At 51.0% G+C, this 21,500-nt stretch overlaps 1 protein-coding gene across 1 annotated transcript; it reads left to right on the top strand.

The window, feature by feature from the left end:
* The first annotated feature begins 9,821 nt into the window (after positions 1-9,821).
* KRT3 (keratin 3) lies at positions 9,822-15,976 on the top strand. The gene is given in 10 exon segments (NM_001346012.1): positions 9,822-10,546; positions 11,608-11,828; positions 12,389-12,449; positions 12,758-12,853; positions 13,148-13,312; positions 13,743-13,868; positions 14,188-14,408; positions 14,747-14,781; positions 15,258-15,314; positions 15,459-15,976. Coding segments are annotated over 10 exon segments (1,833 nt in total). The 5' UTR covers positions 9,822-9,886; the 3' UTR covers positions 15,650-15,976.
* Positions 15,977-21,500: the final 5,524 nt, after the last annotated feature.

Below are 21,500 nucleotides of genomic sequence, written 5' to 3'. Positions count from 1 at the left end.
AACTTTTATGAGCACCTACTATTGGCACAGCACTGTGCTAAGAACCAAGGTATCCTGTACATTAACAAGATTGTAAACTCCTGGAAAGCTTATGGTTTTATTCTGGGGAGGGGGCCCAGATGATGGGTAGCCTGGGGGTAACAAATGAGGGAGAGAAGGACAAAATGGGAGAATCAGGTCACAGGAGAAAATTTCATTTCCTCTGCACTTGGGTCATTCCCAGCCGCACCCACCGTTGAGGAACCCCCTGTCCTTTCCTCCTTGCTCTGCCAATGCCGCACAGGCCACACCCTTAGCAGGGCCTAACCTGCAGCAGGCAGAACAAAAAAAGACCTGTCCTGGAGAGATAAGCGGCTAATTTGGCAGGCTTTCCTCTTGGACAAGCCAACCCCAGTCCCTAAGCCTGTGAAAAACACCAGGCTGGCAGGTTCTCAGGCTTGCGGAGTCAGGCATCTATGGCAGTATGGTGCCTCTGGCAGGTGTGGCTTCCTGGGGCAAGTGTGGGGTCTGGATCCTGAGCCCACAGACTCCTGGGAGCACAGCCCTGCAACCCGGGAATGGTTCTGTGTGTCTTGTTCACCATCGAGTCTCTACCTTGCACAGTGCCTGGCATGAGTCAGACAGTCGTAAATATTGGTTGAACAGGGGGGTGGGGCCAGATGGCGGAGGAGCAGGGTCCTCAAGTCACCTGTCCCCACCAACTTCCCTAGGTAACTTTCAAATCATCCCCAAAACCTATGAATTCGACCTGAGATTTAAAGAGAGAACAGCTGGAACGCTGTAGAGAGAAGGATTTGTGCTTCTAACAAAGTAGGAAGATGGGAAAAAAAATAAACAAGAATCCAGTGGCAGAGGAGCCCCTGCAAGGAGCTGCCAGGCTAAGGGGGGCGGTGGGAGCCATGGGGACAGAAAAGCCCAGCCCTGGAGATGCGGGAACTTTAAAAATCCACACTGGATTCTTCCCAGATGGAAAGGTGCTCAGCAGGGAACTGGGGGGGGGGTGCAGGGGGGCAGTGGAGCTTCCAGGTTCCTGGGGTCACTAACAGAGGAGGGGTGCCCCGGGGAGAGTGCACCCACACTGTGGGCTGAGCTCAGTAAAGGGCTGGAGCACTCGGCAGGGCCTCGGGAGAAGCCAGGGGGGCTCCGGGTGGAGGGGGCTGCATCCCAGGATCCTGTGCTCCCCCCAGGACAGGTGGAGGCAGGGAGGGCCCAGGACAGTGAGGGCCCTCCTGCCACCGGGCACCCCCAAGCTGTGCAGATCAGCACACCTAGGCCAGTGTGGACTGGGAGCTACAGGTGGTTACTGGGGGAGCTGACTCCAGAGCTGGAGAGATGGCTGCTGCCACTGTTGTTCTTCCTCCTGGTGTCACCCTGTGCCTGGGACAGAGCGGGCTGCCAGGGGCCTCACGGGGTAAACAGCTCCCACTGAGCCATGTACCTGGAAGGGGGTAGGGTAGCTCCCCCAGGTACACACACCTGAGAATCAGCACAGCAGGCCCCTCTCCCAGAAGACCAGCTGGAAGGGCAGGGGAAGAGCAAGTTCTTGGGCGAGCAGCGCTGGAAAGCTCCAGGGAAAGTTGAGGGATTTACAGTATATAGAACCAGAGGATACCCATCCTTTTTTTCTTTTTTTCTTCCTTTTTCCAGAAAAACTCCTTTTTAGCCACTCTGTACTGAGCAAAATAACTAGAAAGAACTCACCACAAAAGAATCAGAAACAGTACTCTCTGCCAGAGTTACAGAATTTGAATTATAATTTGATATCAGAAAGCCAATTCAGAAGCACAATTATCAAGCTACTGGTGGCTCTGAAAAAAAGCATAAAGGATTCAAGAGACTTCATGACTGCGGAATTTAGATCTAATCAAGCTGAAATTAAAAATGAATTAGGGGATCCTTGGGTGGCTCAGCGGTTTAGCACCTGCCTTCGGCCCAGGGCGTGATCCTGGAGTCTCAGGATCGAGTCCCACATCAGGCTCCCTGCATGAAGCCTGCTTCTCCCTCTGCCTGTGTTTCTGCCTCTCTCTCTCTCTCTGTCTCTCATGAATAAATAAATAAAATCTTTAAAAATAAAAATAAAAATAAAAATGAATTAAATGAGATGCAATCCAAACTGTAGGTCCTAATGACAAGGGTTAATGAGGTAGAAGAACGAGTGAGTGACATAGAAGACAAGTTGATGGCAAGGAAGGAAACTGAGGAAAAAAGAGAAAAACAATGAAAAGACCATGAGGAAAGGTTAAGAGAAATAAATGACAGCCTCAGAAGGAAAAATCTACGTTTAATTGGGATTCCAGAGGGCGCTGAGAGGGCCAGAGGGGCAGGAGGCATATTTGAACAAATCATAGCTGAGAACTTCCCTAATTTGGGGAGGGTAACAGGCATTCAGATCCAGGAAATAGAGAGGTTCCCCCCCTAAAATCAATAAAAACCATTCAACCCTTGACATTTAATAGTGAAACTTGCAAATTCCAAAGATAAAGAGAAAATCCTTAAAGCAGCAAGAGACAAGACATCCCTAACTTCTATGGAGAGAGATATTAGATTAACAGTAGACCTCTCCACGGACAGCTGGCAGGTCAGAAAGGGCTGGCAGGATATATTCAGGGTCCTAAATGAGAAGAACATGCAGCCAAGAATACTCTATCCAGCAAGGCTCTCATTCAGAATAGGAGGAGAGATAAAGAGGTTCCAAGATAGGCAGAAACTGAAAGAATATGTGACCATCAAACCAGCTCTGTCAGAAATATTAAGGGGGACTCTGTAAAAGAAAGAGGAAGTCCAAAGAAACAATCCACAAAGACAGGGACTGAATAGGTATTATGATGACACTAAATTCATATCTTTCAATAGTAACTCTGAACGTGAATGGGCTTAATGATCCCATCAAAAGATGCAGGTTTAAAAAAAAAAAGATGCAGGATTTCAGACTGGATAAAAAAGCAAGACCCATCTATCTTCTGTCTACAAGAGACTCATTTTAGACCTAAGGACACCTACAGCCGGAAAATGAAAGGTTGGAGAACCATTTACCATTCAAATGGTCCTCAAAAGAAAGCAGGGGTAGCCATCCTCATATCAGACAAATTAAAGTTTATCCCAAAGACTGTAGTAAGAGATGAAGAGGGACACTATATCATACTTAAAGGATCTATCCAACAAGAGGACCTAACAATCATGAATATTTATGCCCCTATTGTGGGAGCTGCCAAGTATGTCAATCAATTAATAACCAAAGTAAAGACATACTTAGACACTAATACACTAATACTGGGAGACTTCAACACGGCGCTATCTGCAAATGGCATATATTTTAAGCACAACATCTCCAAAGAAACAAGAGCTTTAAATGATTCACTGGACCAGATGGATTTCACAGGTATATACAGAATTTTGCATCCGAACACAACTGAATACACATTCTTCTCAAGTGCACATGGAGCTTTCTCCAGAATAGACCACATACTGGGTCACAAATCAGGTCTTAACTGATACCAAAAGATTGGGATTGTCCCCTGCATATTTTCAGACCATAATGCTTTGAAACTAGAACTCAATCACAAGAAGAAATTTGGAAGAAACTCAAACACGTGGAGGTTAAAGAGCATCCTGCTAAAAGATGAAAGGGTCAACCAGAAAATTAAAGAAGAATTAAAAAGATTCATGGAAACTAATGATAATGAAGATACAACTGTTCCACATCTTTGGGATACAGCAAAAGCAGTCCTGAGAGGGAAATATATCGCAATACAAGCATCCCTCAAAAAATTGGAAAAGACTCAAATACACAAGCTAGCCTTACACCTAAAGGAACTGGAGAAAGAACAGCAAATAAAACCTACACCAAGCAGAAGAAAAGAGTTAATGAAGATTCGAGCAGAACTCAATGAAATAGAGACCAGAAGAATTGTGGAACAGATCAACAAAACCAAGAGTTGGTTCTTTGAAAGAATTAAGAAGATAGACAAACCATTAGCCAGCCTTATTAAAAAGAGAAAAGACTCAAATTAATAAAATCACGAATAAAAAAGGTGAGATCACAACCAATACCAAGGAAATACAAACGATTTTAATTTTTATTTATTTATGATAGTCACACACACACACACACACACACACACACACACAGAGAGAGAGAGAGAGGCAGAGGGAGAAGCAGGCTCCATGCACCAGGAGCCTGACGTGGGATTCGATCCCAGGTCTCCAAGATCGCGCCCTGGGCCAAAGGCAGGCGCTAAACCACTGCGCCACCCAGGGATCCCAATACAGACAATTTTAAAAACATATTATGAGCAGCTACATGCCAATAAATTAGGTAATATAGAAGAAATGGAAGCATTCCTGGAAAACCACAAACTACCAAAACTGGAACAGGAAGAAACAGAAAACCTGAACAGGCCAATAACCAGGGAGGACATTGAAGCAGTCATCATCAAAAACCTCCCACGACACAAAAGTCCAGGGCCAGATGGCTTCCCAGGGGAATTCTATCAAATGGTTAAAGAAGAAATAATACCTTTTCTACTAATGCTGTTCCGACGGATAGAAAGGGATGGAATATGTCCAAACTCGTTTTATGAGGCAGCATTACATTAATTCCAAAACCAGACAAAGACCCCACCAAAAAGGAGAATTATAGACCAATATCTCTGATGAACATGGATGCAAAAATTCTCAACAAAATACTGGCCAATAGGATCCAACAGTACATTAAGAAGATTATTCACCAAGACCAAGTGGGATTTATCCCCGGGACACAAGGCTGGTTCAACACTCGTAAAACAATCAGTGTGATTCATCATATCGGCAAGAGAAAAAACAAAAACCATAGGATCCTCTCAATAGATGCAGAGAAAGCATGTGACATAATACAGCCTCCATTCCTGATCAAAACTCTTCAGAGTGTAGGGATAGAGGGAACATTCCTCGACATCTTAAAAGCCATCTACGAAAAGCCCACAGCAAATATCATTCTCAATGGGGAAGCACTGGGAGCCTTTCCCCTAAGATCAGGAACACGACAGGGATGTCCACTCTCACCACTGCTATTCAACATAGTACTGGAAGTCCTAGCCTCAGCAATCAGACAACAAAAAGACATTAAAGGCATTCAAATTGGCAAAGAGGAAGTCAAACTCTCCCTCTTCGCCGATGACATGATACTCTACATAGAAAACCCAAAAGTCTCCACCCCAAGATTGCTAGAACTCATACAGCAATTCGGTAGCGTGGCAGGATACAAAATCAATGCCCAGAAATCAGTGGCATTTCTATACACTAACAATGAGACTGAAGAAAGAGAAATTAAGGAGTCAATCCCATTTACAATTGCACCCAAAAGCATAAGATACCTAGGAATAAACCTAACCAAAGAGGTAAAGGATCTATACCCTAAAAACTACAGAACACTTCTGAAAGAATTGAAGGAAGACACAGAGAGGTGGAAAAATATTCCATGCTCATGGATTGGAAGAATTAATATTGTGAAAATGTCATTGCTACCCAGGGCAATTTATACATTTAATGCCTTATCAAAATACCATGGACTGGGGGAGGAGCAAGACGGCGGAAGAGGAGGGTCCCCAAATCACCTGTCTCCACCAAACTACCTAGAAAACCTTCAAATTATCCTGAAAATCTATGAATTCGGCCTGAGATTTAAAGAGAGACCAGCTGGAATGCTACAGTGAGAAGAGTTCGCGCATCTATCCAGGTAGGAAGACGGGGAAAAAGAAATAAAGGAACAAAGGCCTCCAAGGGGGAGGGGCCCCGCGAGGAGCCGGGCTGAGGCCGGGGCGAGTGTCCCCAGGACAGGAGAGCCCCGTCCCGGAGACGCAGGAGCTGCACCGACCTTCCCGGGGGAAAGGGGCTCGCAGGGAGTTGGAGCAGGACCCAGGAGGGCGAGGATGCCCTCGGGTTCCCCGGGACAGTAACAGCAACTGCGCGCCCAGGAGAGTGCGCCGAGCTCCCTAAGGGCTGCAGCGCGCACGGCGGGACCCGGCGGGACCCGGAGCAGCTGGAGGGGCTCGGGCGGCGGCTCCGCGGAGGGGGCTGCGCGGCCCCGGGAGCAGCTCGGAGGGGCTCGGGCAGAGGAAGAGGCTCCGTGCGGAGGGGCCTGCGCGGTTCCAGGAGCAGCTCGGAGGGGCTCAGGCGGCGGCTCCGCGGAGGGGGTTGCGCGGCCCGGGAGCGCGAATCCACCAGCGCAGGCTCCGGAGCACAGGGCGCCGGGACACAGCCCAGGATCCCGCCTCCCCCGGGACAGGCAGAGGCCGGGAGGGCCCAGGACAGCGAGGACGCTCCTGCCCCAGCTGAGCACATCAGCGGCCCCGCCCCGGAGCCTCCAGGCCCTGCAGACGGAGTTCCTGCCGGAGCTGAATCCAGGGCTCCAGAGCTGCCCCGCCACTGGGGCTGTTCCTCCTGCGGCCTCACGGGGTAAACAACCCCCCTGAGCCCTGCACCAGGCAGGGGCACAGCAGCTCCCCCAACTGCTAACACCTGAAAATCAGCACAACAGGCCCCTCCCCCAGAAGACCAGCTAGACGGACAACTTCCAGGAGAAGCCAAGGGACTTAAAGAACACAGAATCAGAAGATACTCCCCGGTGGTTCTTTTTTTGTTTGTTTGTTTTTGTTTTTGTTTTGTTTTGCTTTTTGATTTGTTTCCTTCCCCCACCCCCTTTTTTTCTCCTTTCTTTTTCTTTTTCTTTCTCTTTTTCTTTTTTTTTTTTTGTTTTTTGTTTTTGTTTTTCTTCCCTTTTTTTTTCTCTTTCTCTTTTCTTTCCTTCTTTCTCTCCTCTCTTTTTCTCTTTTTCCCAATACAACTTGCTTTTGGCCACTCTGCACTGAGCAAAATGACTAGAAGGAAAACCTCACCTCAAAAGAAAGAATCAGAAACAGTCCTCTCTCCCACAGAGTTACAAAATCTGGATTACAATTCAATGTCAGAAAGCCAATTCAGAAGCACTATTATACAGCTACTGGTGGCTCTAGAAAAAAGTATAAAGGACTCAAGAGACTTCATGACTGCAGAATTTAGAGCTAATCAGGCAGAAATTAAAAATCAATTGAATGAGATGCAATCCAAACTAGAAGTCCTAACGACGAGGGTTAACGAGGTGGAAGAACGAGTGAGTGACCTAGAAGACAAGTTGATAGCAAAGAGGGAAACTGAGGAAAAAAGAGAAAATACCATGGACTTTCTTCATAGAGTTGGAACAAATCATCTTAAGATTTGTGTTGAATCAGATAAGACCCCGAATAGCCAGGGGAATATTGAAAAAGAAAACCATAGCTGGAAACATCACAATGCCAGATTTCAGGTTGCACTACAAAGCTGTGGTCATCAAGACAGTGTGGTACTGGCACAAAAACAGACACATAGATCAATGGAACAGAATAGAGAACCCAGAAGTGGACCCTGAACTTTATGGTCAACTAATATTCGACAAAGCAGGAAAGACTATCCACTGGGAAAAGGACAGTCTCTTCAATAAATGGTGTTGGGGAAATTGGGCAGCCACATGCAGAAGAATGAAACTATCCCATTCTCTTACACCAGACACAAAGATAAACTCAAAATGGATGAAAGATCTAAATGTGAGACAAGAATCCATCCAAATCCTAGAGGAGAACACAGGCAACACCCTTTTTGAACTTGGCCACAGCAGCTTCTTGCAAGATACGTCCATGAAGGCAAAGGAAACAAAAGCAAAAATGAACTATTGGGATTTCATCAAGATAAGAAGCTTCTGCACAGCAAAAGAAACAGTCAACAGAACTAAAAGACAACCTACAGGATGGGAGAAGATATTTGTAAATGATGTAGCAGATAAAGGGCTAGTTTCCAAGATCTACAAAGAACTTATTAAACTCAACAGCAAAGAAACAAACAATCCAATCATGAAATGGGCAAAGGACATGAAGAGAAATCTCACAGAGGAAGACACAGACATGGCCAACAAGCACATGAGAAAATGCTCCACATCACGTACCATCAGGGAAATACAAACCCAAACCACAGTGAGATCCCACCTCACACCAGTGAGACTGGGGAACATTAACAAGGCAGGAAACCACAAATGTTGGAGAGGATGCGGAGAAAGGGGAACCCTCTTGCACTGTTGGTGGGAATGTGAACTGGTGCAGCCACTCTGGAAAACTGTGTGGAGGTTCCTCAAAGTTAAAAATAGACCTGCCCTACGACCCAGCAATTGCTCTGCTAGGGATTTACCCCAAAGATCCAGATGCAGTGAAACGCCGGGACACCTGCACCCCGATGTTCATAGCAGCCATGTCCACAATAGCCCAACTGTGGAAGGAGCCTCGGTGTCCATCGACAGATGATGGATAGAGAAGCTGTGGTCTATGTATACAATGGAATATTCCTCAGCCATTAGAAATGAGAAATACCCACCATTTGCTTCAACATGGATGGACCTGGAGGGGATTATGCTGAGTGAAATAAGTCAATCAGAGAAGGACAAACATTATATGGTCTCATTCATTAGGCGAATATAAAAAATAGTGAAAGGGAATAAAGGGGAAAGGAGAGAAAAGGAGCGGGAAATATCAGAGAGGGAGACGTGAGAGACTCCTAACTCTGGGAAATGAACTAGGGGTAGTGGAAAGGGAGGTGGGCGTGAGGATGGGGTGACTGGGTGACGGGCACTGAGGGGGGCACTTGGCGGGATGAGCACTGGGTGTTATGCTGTATGTTGGAAAATCGAACTCCAATAAAAAAATATACAAAAAACCAAAAAAATATTGGTTGAACAGGTAGTAGAATTGATGTTTGAATTTCCAGTCATCTGGGGCTTGGGCTGAAACCAGAGAAGTGCCAAAACTGTGCAGAGCAAGAAAATAAGCTTTAGAGATGCACCAAGGTGTGGCACAATGTACAGTTTCCCTGGGAAGTTTTCAAAACCAACAAGCAAGCCAGCAAACAAACATTTCTCATGCTGAATTTTGCTAATGTCTCATCAGAGTGCATAGGTGCTTTTTTTTTTTTTTTAAAGATTTTATTTTATTTATTTATTCATGAGAGATGCAGACAGAGGCAGAGACACAGGCAGAGGGAGAAGCAGGCTCCCTGCAGGGTCACGCCCTGGGCCGAAGGCAGAGGCTCAACCACTGAGCCACCCAGGTGTCCCCAAAGCACATAGGTGTTAACTGCCCTTTTTCTCAGAAGACTGTCATGAACCCAAATGCCACTGCCTCCCGAGCTGCAGCCTGGGACAGAGAGGGGCCCAGGAGGCAGATTTGTCAGGGCTCTGAGCTTTGTTTCCGGGAAAGGAGGAAGAGAGGCATCATTCCCTTCCCAAGCCCAGCGCAGAGCTGGGCACACGGTGGCTGTTCAATGACCACGTGTTGACCGCGGCGTGAACGGAATCGGCCCTTCTGTTGAGACACTTGCGCTGAGTCTTGGAGTGGGCTTCACTGTTTCCACTACCCAGACAACCGGACCTCCGCAGCCTACCTCCCACTCCACTCTTTCCACAGCGGAGGGCAGGCAGGTGGCCGCTGAGCACCTGGCAGGGATGCGTGTGCCTCCTGGGTCCTGTCAGACAAAGCTAGGAGGTGGCCGTGCCCAAGCATGGGGCACGCCAGGCACCACTCCCGGCCACGTAAGCCTGCCACCTTAGCATTTTTACCATTTCAGATTATTTTTAAGGTGTGTTTGGTAGCCTGGAACAAACTTATTGCCTTGGAGGCAAACCCCACCCATGACTATTTGGGATTAATTATCTCTCCTTCGTTTGAGCCCAGCCACCTCCTTGAGGTATATAAAGGGATTTATTCTGCACAGGTCTTCAGTTCCTTTCCCTCTTCCTCTGACTCTCAGTGTCCTGCTTAACTCTTGTGCTCTTCTTTCATCAAGCTCTCTCACCATGAACAGACAAGTCTGCAAGACATCTGGTGGCGGCAGCCAGGGCTTCTCGGGCCGCTCCGCCGTGGTCTCAGGCAGCAGCAGGATGAGCAGTGTGGCCCGCTCCGGGGGAGCCAGTGGAGGGGCCTGCGGGTTCCGGGGTGGAGCGGGAGGCTTCGGCAGTCGCAGCCTCTACAGCCTGGGTGGCAACAAGAGCATCTCCATCAGCGTGGCTGGTGGCTCCCGGGCTGGTGGCTTTGGGGGAGGGCGTAGCAGCAGTGGCAGTGTCTTTGGGGGTGGCTATGGAGGTGGCTTTGGTGGTGGCTATGGAGGTGGCTTTGGTGGTGGCAGAGGAATAGGAGGTGGCTTTGGAGGAGGGGCTGGTGGCTTTGGAGGAGGGGCTGGTGGCTTTGGTGGGGCTGGTGGCTTTGGCGGGGCTGGTGGCTTTGGCGGAGCTGGTGGCTTTGGAGGGCCTGGTGGCTTTGGTGGCCCTGGTGGCTTTGGTCCTGGCGGCTTTGGTGGTCCTGGTGGCTTCCCCGGGGGGATCCAGGAGGTGACTGTCAACCAGAGCCTCCTGCAGCCCCTCAATGTGGAGATCGACCCCCAGATCGGACAAGTGAAGACCCAGGAGCGTGAGCAGATCAAGACCCTCAACAACAAGTTTGCCTCCTTCATCGACAAGGTGATGGAGCTTTTACTGGGCCCCATTTCTAGGCTGGGACTTTGAGTGTGACATCTAGACAGCGCTCAGGATCAATCTCAGATGAGTCAGGCTGGAGGGGATGGTTAGGTAGAGCTCTAGGGTTCTGGAAAGATGTTAAGGGCTGATGAGCTTGCCCAAACGGTCACCTGAGTGGGAAGACAATGGGCCCCTCTTTGGTCCTGGATATCCCCAAGTCCTGCTTGTCTGGCTCCCTGCTCACATCTCCTGACCGTTGCCTTATCTAGGCCTTGACTGGCAACGTATGTCAAGAGCCACGACCACCGGCAGGAAGGGTCTGACCCAGGACTGGGCATTTTCTGGACCTGGCTGCCCTTTCAGGCTTTCTGGGAGGCCTGTTGCCTCCATGCCCCTGTGCCAGGCAAAGGCGGTGGATGCCCTCGAGAAGGGATTAAAGAGGCTTACCTGGAACCTTAGTCCTAGGAGGGCTGCAGACAAGCTGGCAACTAATTTGCACCTCTAATCAACCTGGTCAGGAAGAGAAGGGTGCTTGTGCCCTCCAGACCAGGCTGGCTTACACCGATGGGCTCCCTCCTGTAGTGCTGATTGTGACATTTCAATTGTATCAGTTCCCAGTGATTCACATCCTGAAGGGCTGAGTGTCAGCAGAGCTTTAGGCGGAAGCTGTGCCGCTGAGGTTCAAGCGCCTTTCTGCAGAGAGTAGACTCTATTTTTGGAAGTTGGGCTAGAGTCCCAAGGTCCTTGGAGGACACTGGGTGGTCATCTTTACCACTCTGCTTCCGGGACAGGGGCTACTTCCAATTTCCCCACCTTTCTCTCCTCCTCCTGTAACTTCCCAACCATGCTGCATCCTTAGTGGCCTGACCGGAGCAATCATCTGCCCATAGCCTCTCCAGCTACAGTAGGGTACAGTAGGGACCTACCTTCGCATCCTTTCTAGGCCTTTGTGCTGGGGGATGGGGAGATTCAGACCCTCAGTCCTACCTGAGGTTCAGGGAGCCAAGGCCCCCCCTGTTCCTCTGCTGCTGTTGCCTGATGCGGCTTCCCCCGATGCCCTGCAGGTGCGCTTCCTGGAGCAGCAGAACAAGGTCCTGGAGACCAAGTGGAGCCTGCTCCAGCAGCAAGGCACAAATTCCATCACAGGCACCAACAACCTAGAGCCCCTTTTTGAGAACTACATCAGCACCCAGCGGAGCTACCTGGACAGCATCCTGGGGGAGAGGGGCCGCCTGGACTCGGAGCTGAGGAACATGCAGGACCTGGTGGAAGACTTCAAGAGGAAGTGAGTGACAGAGGCACAAGTAGGAAGTTGCCCCTGGGCAGCCCTGTCTCGGAGTCCCAGCTCTTCCAGCATTCCTCCTGCCGGTGGCATTGGTGTCACCTAGCCTGGCTTCCTCTCTTTACCTTCACGGAGGGCAGCTGGGTTCATTGGGCTCTCCACTCGCCCTCCTTCTCCAAGGACAAGTAAAGTAATGGCAAGAAGGAAGAGTTTAGGGTTGAGGAAGCACTTCCTTGTGATCCATGTTGGGAAAGATTCTGGTTCTAGGATCTGAAGGATGCTGGGACAACTCATGGTGTAGTGACCAACAGTCCCAGTTTCCCTAGGATGGGGTCTTCTCAGGACATGGGACAGTCAGTGCTAAAACCAGGCCAGTGTGCTTGGACAAACTGGAATGGCTGGTCCTCCTAACTTATAGGGGGGATGGTAAGGAGGATGTGTTCAGCTAAGAGGGGCAGCAGAGGGACAGGGATGGAGAGATGAACTTTCAGAGCTTCAGACAAAAGTGGTGTTTATGACTACCTCAAAACCCAAACTCAGCTATTCCTTTTCAATCCTTACAGGTATGAGGATGAAATCAATAAACGTACAGCTGCTGAGAATGATTTTGTGACCCTGAAGAAGGTAAGGGCTGTGTGTGAAGTTCCTGGGGCTTGTGGGCACAGGTTTCCAGCTGAGCTTACTCCACCACCAAGGAGCTGCCGAGTTCAGGCAGGAAGGGTAAAAAAAGCAGAAGCCAGGTGTGTCGTAGTCTGGAAAGATCCCTAAAAGAGTCAGTTTCTTTGTTTTGTTTTGAACCATCCCAGATGGGAGACCAGCCTTGGACAAGAACCAGTCAGTCCTCAGCCTGTCCCGACTCTTTCCTGCTACATGTGCAGTTTGTTGTTTGTTCCTTGGGGGGAATGAGGTCTTTCTGCTTCTGTCTTTCTCAGGATGTGGACGCCGCCTACATGAACAAGGTGGAGCTTCAGGCCAAGGTGGACGCCTTAATGGATGAAATCAACTTCCTGACAACCCTCTATGATATGGTGAGGATGCTACCTCCTAAGGGGGCGGCAAGGGAAGGTGAGATATTCTCAGGGCCTGGGGCACTTTGGTATCTAGGGCCCAGGAAGACAGCCTAGAGATAGGGCCCCTTGTTGGGGTTCTGCAGGATGGACTGCTGACATGGGGTTCTCTGAAGGGCTGGGGGCCAGGGTAGGGCAGATGCAGCTTCAGAGCTGAGTCAGAGAACAACAGGTCTGCTGTTCAGGAGTCTTTCTGGGCCTCTGTGTGCTTGTTGCAGATGCCCCAAGAGTTAACAGGCCCCTCTGTGTTGGCAGGAGCTGTCCCAGATGCAGAGCCATGTCAGTGACACGTCCGTGGTGCTGTCCATGGACAACAACCGCAGCCTGGACCTGGACAGCATCATCGCCGAGGTCAAGGCCCAGTATGAGGACATCGCCCAGAGGAGCAAGGCGGAGGCTGAGGCATTGTACCAGACCAAGGTGAGAGTGAGGCACCTCTCAGAGGGTCTACTGAGGGTCTCAGGGGGGCTGTGGCCCACGGGGCTGCTGGGTGGGGAGTCCCCCGTGGTCATTGCGTGAACTCCTCTTGGTTCTGCTCTCTGGAGAGGTCTTTCTAATGGTTGTTCAGTTGCAGAAAGTGCTGCCCCTGGTGGAAAGTGGTTCCACTGCCCCCTGCCAGGCCACATGGGGCAGATTCTCACTTGCTCAGGGACTGCAGGGAGGGAGAAGTACCACGGCAACCCAGGTGTTCTCTTCCCTGCTGCCTCAGAAGTGTCCCTGCTGAGACATAAACAGTGTCATCCGAACAAATGCTTACTAAGCACCTCAAGGTTGGGTGGGTGATGTTAGGGAGGGAGAAACCCGTCAGGCAAAACTGCATCCATACCCCATCTTCCCTTCTGCTCTCCAGTTGGGAGAGCTGCAGACCACGGCCGGCAGACACGGGGATGACCTGAAGAACACCAAGAGTGAGATCATGGAGCTCAACAGGATGATCCAGAGGCTGCGGGCTGAGATCGAGAATGTTAAGAAGCAGGTGGGATGGCAATGGATACTGGTACCGAGACGGACTGGTGGGGGTGGGGGCGTGGGTCTCAGAACCCCTGGTCTGGAGTGGGCTTCTGGGGTCATCTCCGGCAGCCCTGGCCTCTGGGGAGTTCAAAGGCCAAGCCAGTCTAGACAGCTGGTAATCTATAGGGAAGATATCTCGGTGGATGAAGACAAGATAGGGGTATTGGGGAAAGTGATGTTGCCTGGCTTTAAGATGCTTGCTATGGGACCAGCTATTGCAAGATTCAGAGGGTCTGGGACCCTCGTCCTAGGCTCACCTCTTCCCCCGCCTCTCCCTGCCCTAGAATGCCAACCTGCAGACGGCCATCGCCGAGGCTGAGCAGCGTGGGGAGCTGGCCCTCAAGGACGCCAATGCCAAGCTCCAAGAGCTGCAGGCTGCCCTCCAGCAGGCCAAGGATGACCTGGCCCGGCTGCTGAAGGAGTACCAGGAGCTCATGAACGTCAAGCTGGCCCTGGACGTGGAGATCGCCACCTACCGCAAGCTGCTGGAGGGCGAGGAGTGCAGGTGGGCCTCTAATTCCGTCTTCTCACCTTTCCTGACCGAAGGTACATGCTGAGGGCCAGGTAGGTGACGGGGCAAATGGGAACGGACGGCTGCTGTATAGGAGAGGCCCCCCTCTGCCATAGGCCTCGTTGCTTTCAGCACCCACTCTCCACAGGGGGTGAGTGCACACGCAGCCGGCGCACACAGGGCTCTGTTACGGCCGGAGCAGGGGTGCAGGAGGGTGCTCATCGGCCTGGCTTCCAAATTCAGTTCTGGTTCCTGTTCGACACTTTCACCAACGAAAAATTGCAGAAATTTGTTTTGTGACAGAGCTATCTTACTTTTGCTTTCTCCTACAGGATGTCTGGAGAGTGCCAGAGCGCCGTCAGCATCTGTAAGTAGCCGAAACAACCACGACAGTCAGAACTGATTCTGAAATCCGTGCCCTGAGCTAACACAGGGCAGCAGCACCTTAGTTAAGAAACCCTTTCAGGGAAGTTGGAGAGGTTCTCTGTGGGTGGAAGGGGCGGCGGGCCTGCTTTTGTAATTGTTCTGAGTTTAGGACACTATTAATAGGTCTGGACAGAATGGGGAATATCCATTGGGGGCCTGTTAATGGGAGGAGAAGTTCTGGGAGGTCTTCAACGGGATCATCAAGAATTGATTGTAGGAACTGCTGGAAAATTCCTAAAGACTTAGCACCATGGGGCGAGCACCTTGTGTCGTTAGAACGTATCACAGGGAGGACCAGGAGCAAAGCGGCTTTGGTGGCCTCCCCAGCATCCCGGGCCCAGCGGGTCGGCAGTTATGATACAGGGGGGTGGGTGCTGGGCCCGATCACTGATCGCTGCTCCCTCCTTTCCCCTGCAGCCGTGCTCAGCAGTGGGACATCGGCGGCAGGTGGCTTCGGCGGGACATCGGCGGCAGGTGGCTTCGGCGGCGGCTTCGGTGGGACATCGGCGGCAGGTGGCTTCGGCGGTGGCTTTGGCGGGACATCTGCGGCTGGTGGCTTCGGCGGGACATCGGCGGCAGGTGGCTTCGGCGGTGGCTTCGGCGGGACATCGGCGGCAGGTGGCTTCGGCGGCGGCTTGGGCGGCAGCTGGGGCGCAGGAGGAGGTGCAGGTGGCGGCTGGGGCCGGGCGGGTGGCATCAGCTCGGGCTCCGGGGTCCGCTGCGGGCTCAGTGGTGGAGGCTTCAGCTCGGGCAGCAGCCGGGGCGGCAGCATCAAGTTGTCCCAGTCCTCGCAGCGCAGCTCCAGATGAGTGCCGCACCCCCTGCCCGCAGCCGCCTCTCCCCTCCGCCCTCGGTGCCCCCCCAGCCTGCTCCCCTGCACCGACCCCTGCCCTGGGCTGCTCCAGGGGGGCTAGACGACCCAGGCCTCTGGCTCCTCCTGCATCCGGACCCCTGGCCGAGCAGCAGCTCGGGCTCCCCTCTGTGCCCGATTGTCCAGGTGTGGCCTCCGCCACCGCCCTCTCCTGCCCTTGGGGTCCCCTCCCTGGGGGGAATGGTCACCAGCCCTGATGTACATAACACACGGACCCCTCTGCCAACCGTTCTGTCGCCAATAAAGTGCATTGTGTTTCAATCCGGCCTTTGGGTCCTCCCTGGCCAGCTGGCTCCTCCCTGGCCTGACCCCTGTCGCCCTCTCCCAGCGGGCTTGCGGCTGATCGGCACAACGCTGGAGCGCTGATGCTCTGGCCTGAAGGCGGGCACTCCCTACTGTCCACTGTGTGGGATCCAGATGGGCGAGAGCTGGTGGTTCATGCGTTGGTTGATTGGGGGTGGGGGTGGAGGCATGGGGGCCCTCACACTCCAGGAGGTCGTGTGGCCTCGCAGTTCTTAGAGAGGAAGGTGGAACCTTGAGGACTACTATCTCCCCCTTGCCTTCTCTCTAAGAGGCCGTTGGGTGGGTGGGGGGCTTGGGGTCACAGGATTTCTTTCCTTGGCACTAGTCCCTACTCCAGCTGACATCCTGGAAGCCTTCCCCCCATCAGGCTGCACCTGGGAAGGGGTGAGCTACTAGAGCCCCAGGACCAGGCAGGGATCTTCCAAGAGCCACCCATCTCAAAGTCTGACCACAAACCCCAGCCTGCTGGGGGTGCCCTGCAGAAAAGCATTCCGTGTCCATTAAATCTTTCCTCTTTGGAGCACATATTAGAGGTTCTGAGAAGTCTTGTAGCAAAGACTACCTGTTAGCTGTCTTTAACCCAGCATTTCCCACAGAGGCCTCCTTCTGGGTAAAAAACTCTTGACACCCCTCAGAAAATATCCTACATCTGTATGCATGCACTCCGGGTCCTCAGGTTGTGTGCCAGTCATGGAAGTTTCTAGCCCCAGGAAGCCCTGATAAAGTATTAGTTGGCCATGGTAGTGCTGTCTGGAAGGTCATGGCTGAAAGAAACTCAGGGTCAAGGAGTCCAAGAGCTTTATTTGCAAAGGAGGAGACTGAGGCTCAGAGAGGTGCGGTGGTCTGCTTGGGGTCCTAGAGCCTCTGAGGGTCTGAGCAGGGAGTGCACCCAAGTATCCCGAGTCTGGAGCTCCTGCCCCTGTCCCACAATGTCTCTGAGGCTACAGTTGCTGCCCTCCTGACGTGGCCAGATGCCTGGGCACCCAGAGAACACGTAGGCAATGGAGTAGAAACATTTAGCCCAGCTGAGCCAAGGAAGCAATATTGCCATCCTAGGCCAAAGCTGAATTTCTTTCAGAGAAGAGAAATGATAATTAAAGAAAAACAGAAACTGGGGCTTGAGGTTCATATGGGGATGCCATGTTCTCACTTAGCAGAGCGATCCAGGGCCAATTCTATCTGATTTCCCAGGAAGACTCTTCGAAGAAGGGGAGATTTGGTAGTTATTGCTTCAACTTTGGGCAGGAAGCAGCCGGCATCCCTTCGTGGACAAGACTAGACGAGTGAGACTCAATGCCTGCCCCAGTTCAGATGGTTGGCCGGGTGGGAAGGTGCCAGGCCAGTGACGGGACAGCTGCTTCCCCCTGGACAAAGTCATTGTTCATGAATTCCTTCCTTCAACCAAAATTCATTAAGTTAACTCTTGGGCACTGCTGAATGCAGTGCAGTGAATGTTGGAGATACGTCGGTGAGCAAAAATAAGATGTCCCGCCATCGTTGTAGTAAGGGAGTACGACAACAACAAAGGAAGCAAGCGAACAGATAAAAACACTTCAAGCTGTGATAAGTGTATGAAGAGGAGAACCTGGGGGCTGACGTGGAGAAATGGCAGGAGTTGTGAGCAGATCGGATGCGGGGTGGGCAAAGGAGAAGGAAGATGTGGCTGTGCTGCCCGGTTTGCCAGCGGGAGCAGCTGGGTGGTGCTGGTGCCGTCAGCCGAGGGAGGGGAGGGGAGGGATGGAAGGTTGGATGGGTCTGAGGAGGTCCTTCAGGAGCTCGGCTTTAGGCAAGTTTGAGCTGCTCCCGAGATAGACATGTGGCCCACAGCTGGAGTGGTGAATGTGGTTTCAAAGGGACACATGTCAGGACTGGAGACTCCAGTTGGACGTCGTCTGCATAAGGACATTTAGGGTAGTTTCTGGAGCCCAGGAACCGGTGCGCTCTCTTAGGTGGAGGGAAGAGAAGAGGGCCCAGGCTGAGCTCCAGCATCTGGAGACAGGGAGAAGAGAACAGTCAGCCAGGCAGTAGAGCCTGGTCCAGGTTTTCTAGAATGCCTACCCCTAAGAGGTCAAGGGGTTTCTAAATGGGCTCCGAGGGAAGCTCAGAACAGGGCCAGCCTTTCCGGGGACACTGTTCATGGGTCTCAAAGTTGACTTTCAGCCGGTGGCCTCTTTTCTTTGCTGTTCTCCCTGGACTCTAGTCTATACCCACTGCCCCCTGTGCATCCTGGGCGGGGTGGGGTGGCTTACAGGAGATCCCACTACCTAAGTAGTCTTCAGGTGGCAGAGGGGAATCTATGCAGCTTCTAAAGGAGAGAAGTACCCAGAGGGGTAGGCTGGCTGAGGAAGAAGGGCACCATGTAGAGGGCGATTTCTTGGAGGCTTCATTGTCCCAGAGGAATGACCAAGTCAGTGAATTTGGGGCTGAGACCTGAGACCGAAGGAGTTAACTCCATACTTGGCTGGATACTCTCCATCCAGCCCTGATCATTTCTGATCTGGGATGAAAACACTTCCAGGGAACTTGGCCTGATTCCGAGTGCTCTTCTTTTCTTTCTTTGCTTCAGCTTTTACAGAATTTCTGTGTGAAATCCCATGGTGATTTTTCAGGCGCTCCTAAGTCTTTGGGCTTGGGGTTGCTTTTTTGCACTTGACTAGATATTTTTATTCGTTGAGGAAGGAGCCAGTTAGTGCTGTGTTGTCCATTCTTTTCCTGTCCTCTGAGGCATGTTTGTTTGCCCAAAAGGAAACTCTCTGAGATGGTTGAATAATGCTGACTTGAATGCCCTAAACTGGGATTTGGGGCCATTGGTCAGTGGTTGAATATTTCTTCTGCTCTCTCTGCTTTGTTTCATTCCTCTTTGTTTACTCCTTAGGTGTGGAGGGGTGCATCCTCCTGTGATGACGCAGGGACCCAACTGCTATCCCTCACCCTACTCCCGTCCCCATCCATTCCTCTCTGCTTACTGCCTCCCCACCCTCCACCTGGGAAGAATGCTGCAAACAGCCCCTTCCTGTTCTAAGAGCTTATTGACTCACTGGTTCACACATTCCTGGATGTTAAGGACACCAAGATGGGTTTTTAGATTTCAGGTTTCTTCATTTTTTCTCCTTCTGGGATGTAGGCTACGGGCCAGAGCAAGTATTAGCAGTAATGGGGACACGGCCACAAAAGGCTCAGCTAAGAGAACCTGGGGATTGTTTACCCCACAAGAATCTGCTTCTGGATAATCCAGACTGCTGATGATCAGGATTTGCATAGAAAGTTCTGGGTAATTTGTAGGAAACTCTCGTGTGACTCTGCTCTGTTTTGCCTACAGCTGGGTGGGGTTTGTTAGGCAACCATCAGAAATCTCACAGGTTGGGATTTGGGCTGCCCCTTCTCTGTCTTCTCAGCAGCCTGGCACCTGTGCATTAAGGCTGGAAATATAGACATCCTGCAACAATCTTGGGAAGACTGAGAAAATCTCACTTGAGTTGAAAATATCTTTTCACATATTTTATCTATATCTCTCATGAGATCTTCTGGGATGTGAACTGTACAATGCACATATCTTTTGTGGTCTAAAATCAAGCTAATCACCACCAATACTTCCAGCCCAGGCTGAAGGCCAGTTGGTTCTCTTAGGAAATCACTGATGGGGGTGTTGTGGGAGCAATCTGATATCCTTAGAATCCATGGTGACATCAAGTTCTAGAAAAGATGGGAGCGGGAAAGGATGGTTCTAGATGGCAGTAAAGCAGTGGTTTTCATTGGGGGCAATCTCCCCTCCCCTACCAGAGAACACATGGCAATGTCTGCTGACATTTTTGGTTGTTGCAACTGGAGGAGTGCTACGGGCACCTAGAGGGTAGAGGACTGGTTGCTGCTTAGCATCCTACCATGCACAGGGCAGACCCCCGACAACGAATTATCCAGCCGTAAGGGTCAATAGGGCTGCTGTTGAGAAACTCTGCACCCAAGCAAGGGGTCATCTCATTCACCCGTCTCCTTAGGAAAGGATCCTTGGCCATACTGGTCTTGGTTAGATGTGAGCTGAATAGAGACCATCCTGACTTTGAGGGAGGAAGACATTCTTTTTTTTTTTTTTTTAAAGATTTTATTTTTTTAAATTTTTATTTATTTATGATAGTCACAGAGAGAGAGAGAGAGAGAGAGTCAGAGACACAGGCAGAGGGAGAAGCAGGCTCCATGCACCGGGAGCCCGACGTGGGATTCGATCCCGGGTCTCCAGGATCGCGCCCTGGGCCAAAGGCAGGCGCCAAACTGCTGCGCCACCCAGGGATCCCAGAGGAAGACATTCTTAGGTGTTTGTTTTAAAATGGAAATGCCCTTCTACTCTGGACAAAGACAGGGAGAAGAAGCAAGGCAAGCAGTGGGGCCTTACATGGGTATTTGCAAGACCTGTGCCAATGACCTGTGAAGTCTTGCAGTTCTGGAATAAACCTCACTGTTTTAGACCTCTGTGCCTTTGACAGTCTGTTTGTTCCCTTTTTTGGGAATACTCATCCTATCTTCAGTTCCTTGACTAGCTCTCTCTCTCTCCCTCTTTTTTTAAAAAATATTTTATTTAGTTATTTGGGAGAGAGAGAATGAGAGAGAGAGCACATGAGTGGAGTGAGGGGCAGAGGGAGAAGCAGACTCCCTGCTGAGCAGGGAGCCCAATGCAGGGCTCCATCCCATCGACCCTGGGATCACGACCTGAGCTGAAGGCAGACTTACCTGGCTGAACCACCCAGGTGTCCCTTGACTGGCTCTTACTTACCACTGAAGATCACTTAGGTACTGCCTCCTGCAGGCTTTCCTGGACTGCCACATGGCTCTGAGGTCTGCTGGGCTCCTGCCAGACCTGTTAACCCCTTTCTCTCACTTGCCATTTTATATTAAAATGACTAATTTCACTGTTCTTCAGTGAAGAATGGAAGGACGGATGGAAGGAAGAATGGAAGGACGGATGCACCTTCTTTGTCTTTGTGACTCTCAGTGCTCACACTGTCTCCTCTGTGACACTGTGAATTTTACTGAGCTAATGAGGTGCTGGAAAAGGGTAGGGTGGGCTCTTAAATGCAATCGCCATCCTGACATATTTCACATAAACCACGCGATTAAACAGCTCACTGTTGTTCAGCACTTACTGATGCAAGACATACACCGGGCAATTTGCACGTGTCATTTCCTTTAATCCTCATCAGAGGAGGCAGGTGATAATTATCCTCATTTTCTAGATGAGGAAACTGGGACTCGAGAGGCAGGGTAATACACCTGGCATCAGCAATGGCAGTGGCAGACCTGGGCCTCAGATCCAAAGCCCACACTGGTAACCACTGGGCTCTATGGCCGAATAGGGCCCACTGATTTGGTCGCCCGTGGGATGCCCTCGCCTGTACTAGCTCTGGAGTGTGCTGCTAACAACTCTCCGGAGTCTTGAGGAGCCAGAAGCTCCAAACCTGAAGTTCCTGTGTTAGCAGGATAGGCTTTTCCAGGGT

The sequence above is a fragment of the Canis lupus genome, chromosome 27 (assembly GCF_011100685.1).
Source record: "Canis lupus familiaris isolate Mischka breed German Shepherd chromosome 27, alternate assembly UU_Cfam_GSD_1.0, whole genome shotgun sequence".
Taxonomy (NCBI): domain Eukaryota; kingdom Metazoa; phylum Chordata; class Mammalia; order Carnivora; family Canidae; genus Canis; species Canis lupus.
This window is presented reverse-complemented; position numbering and strand designations above follow the sequence as displayed.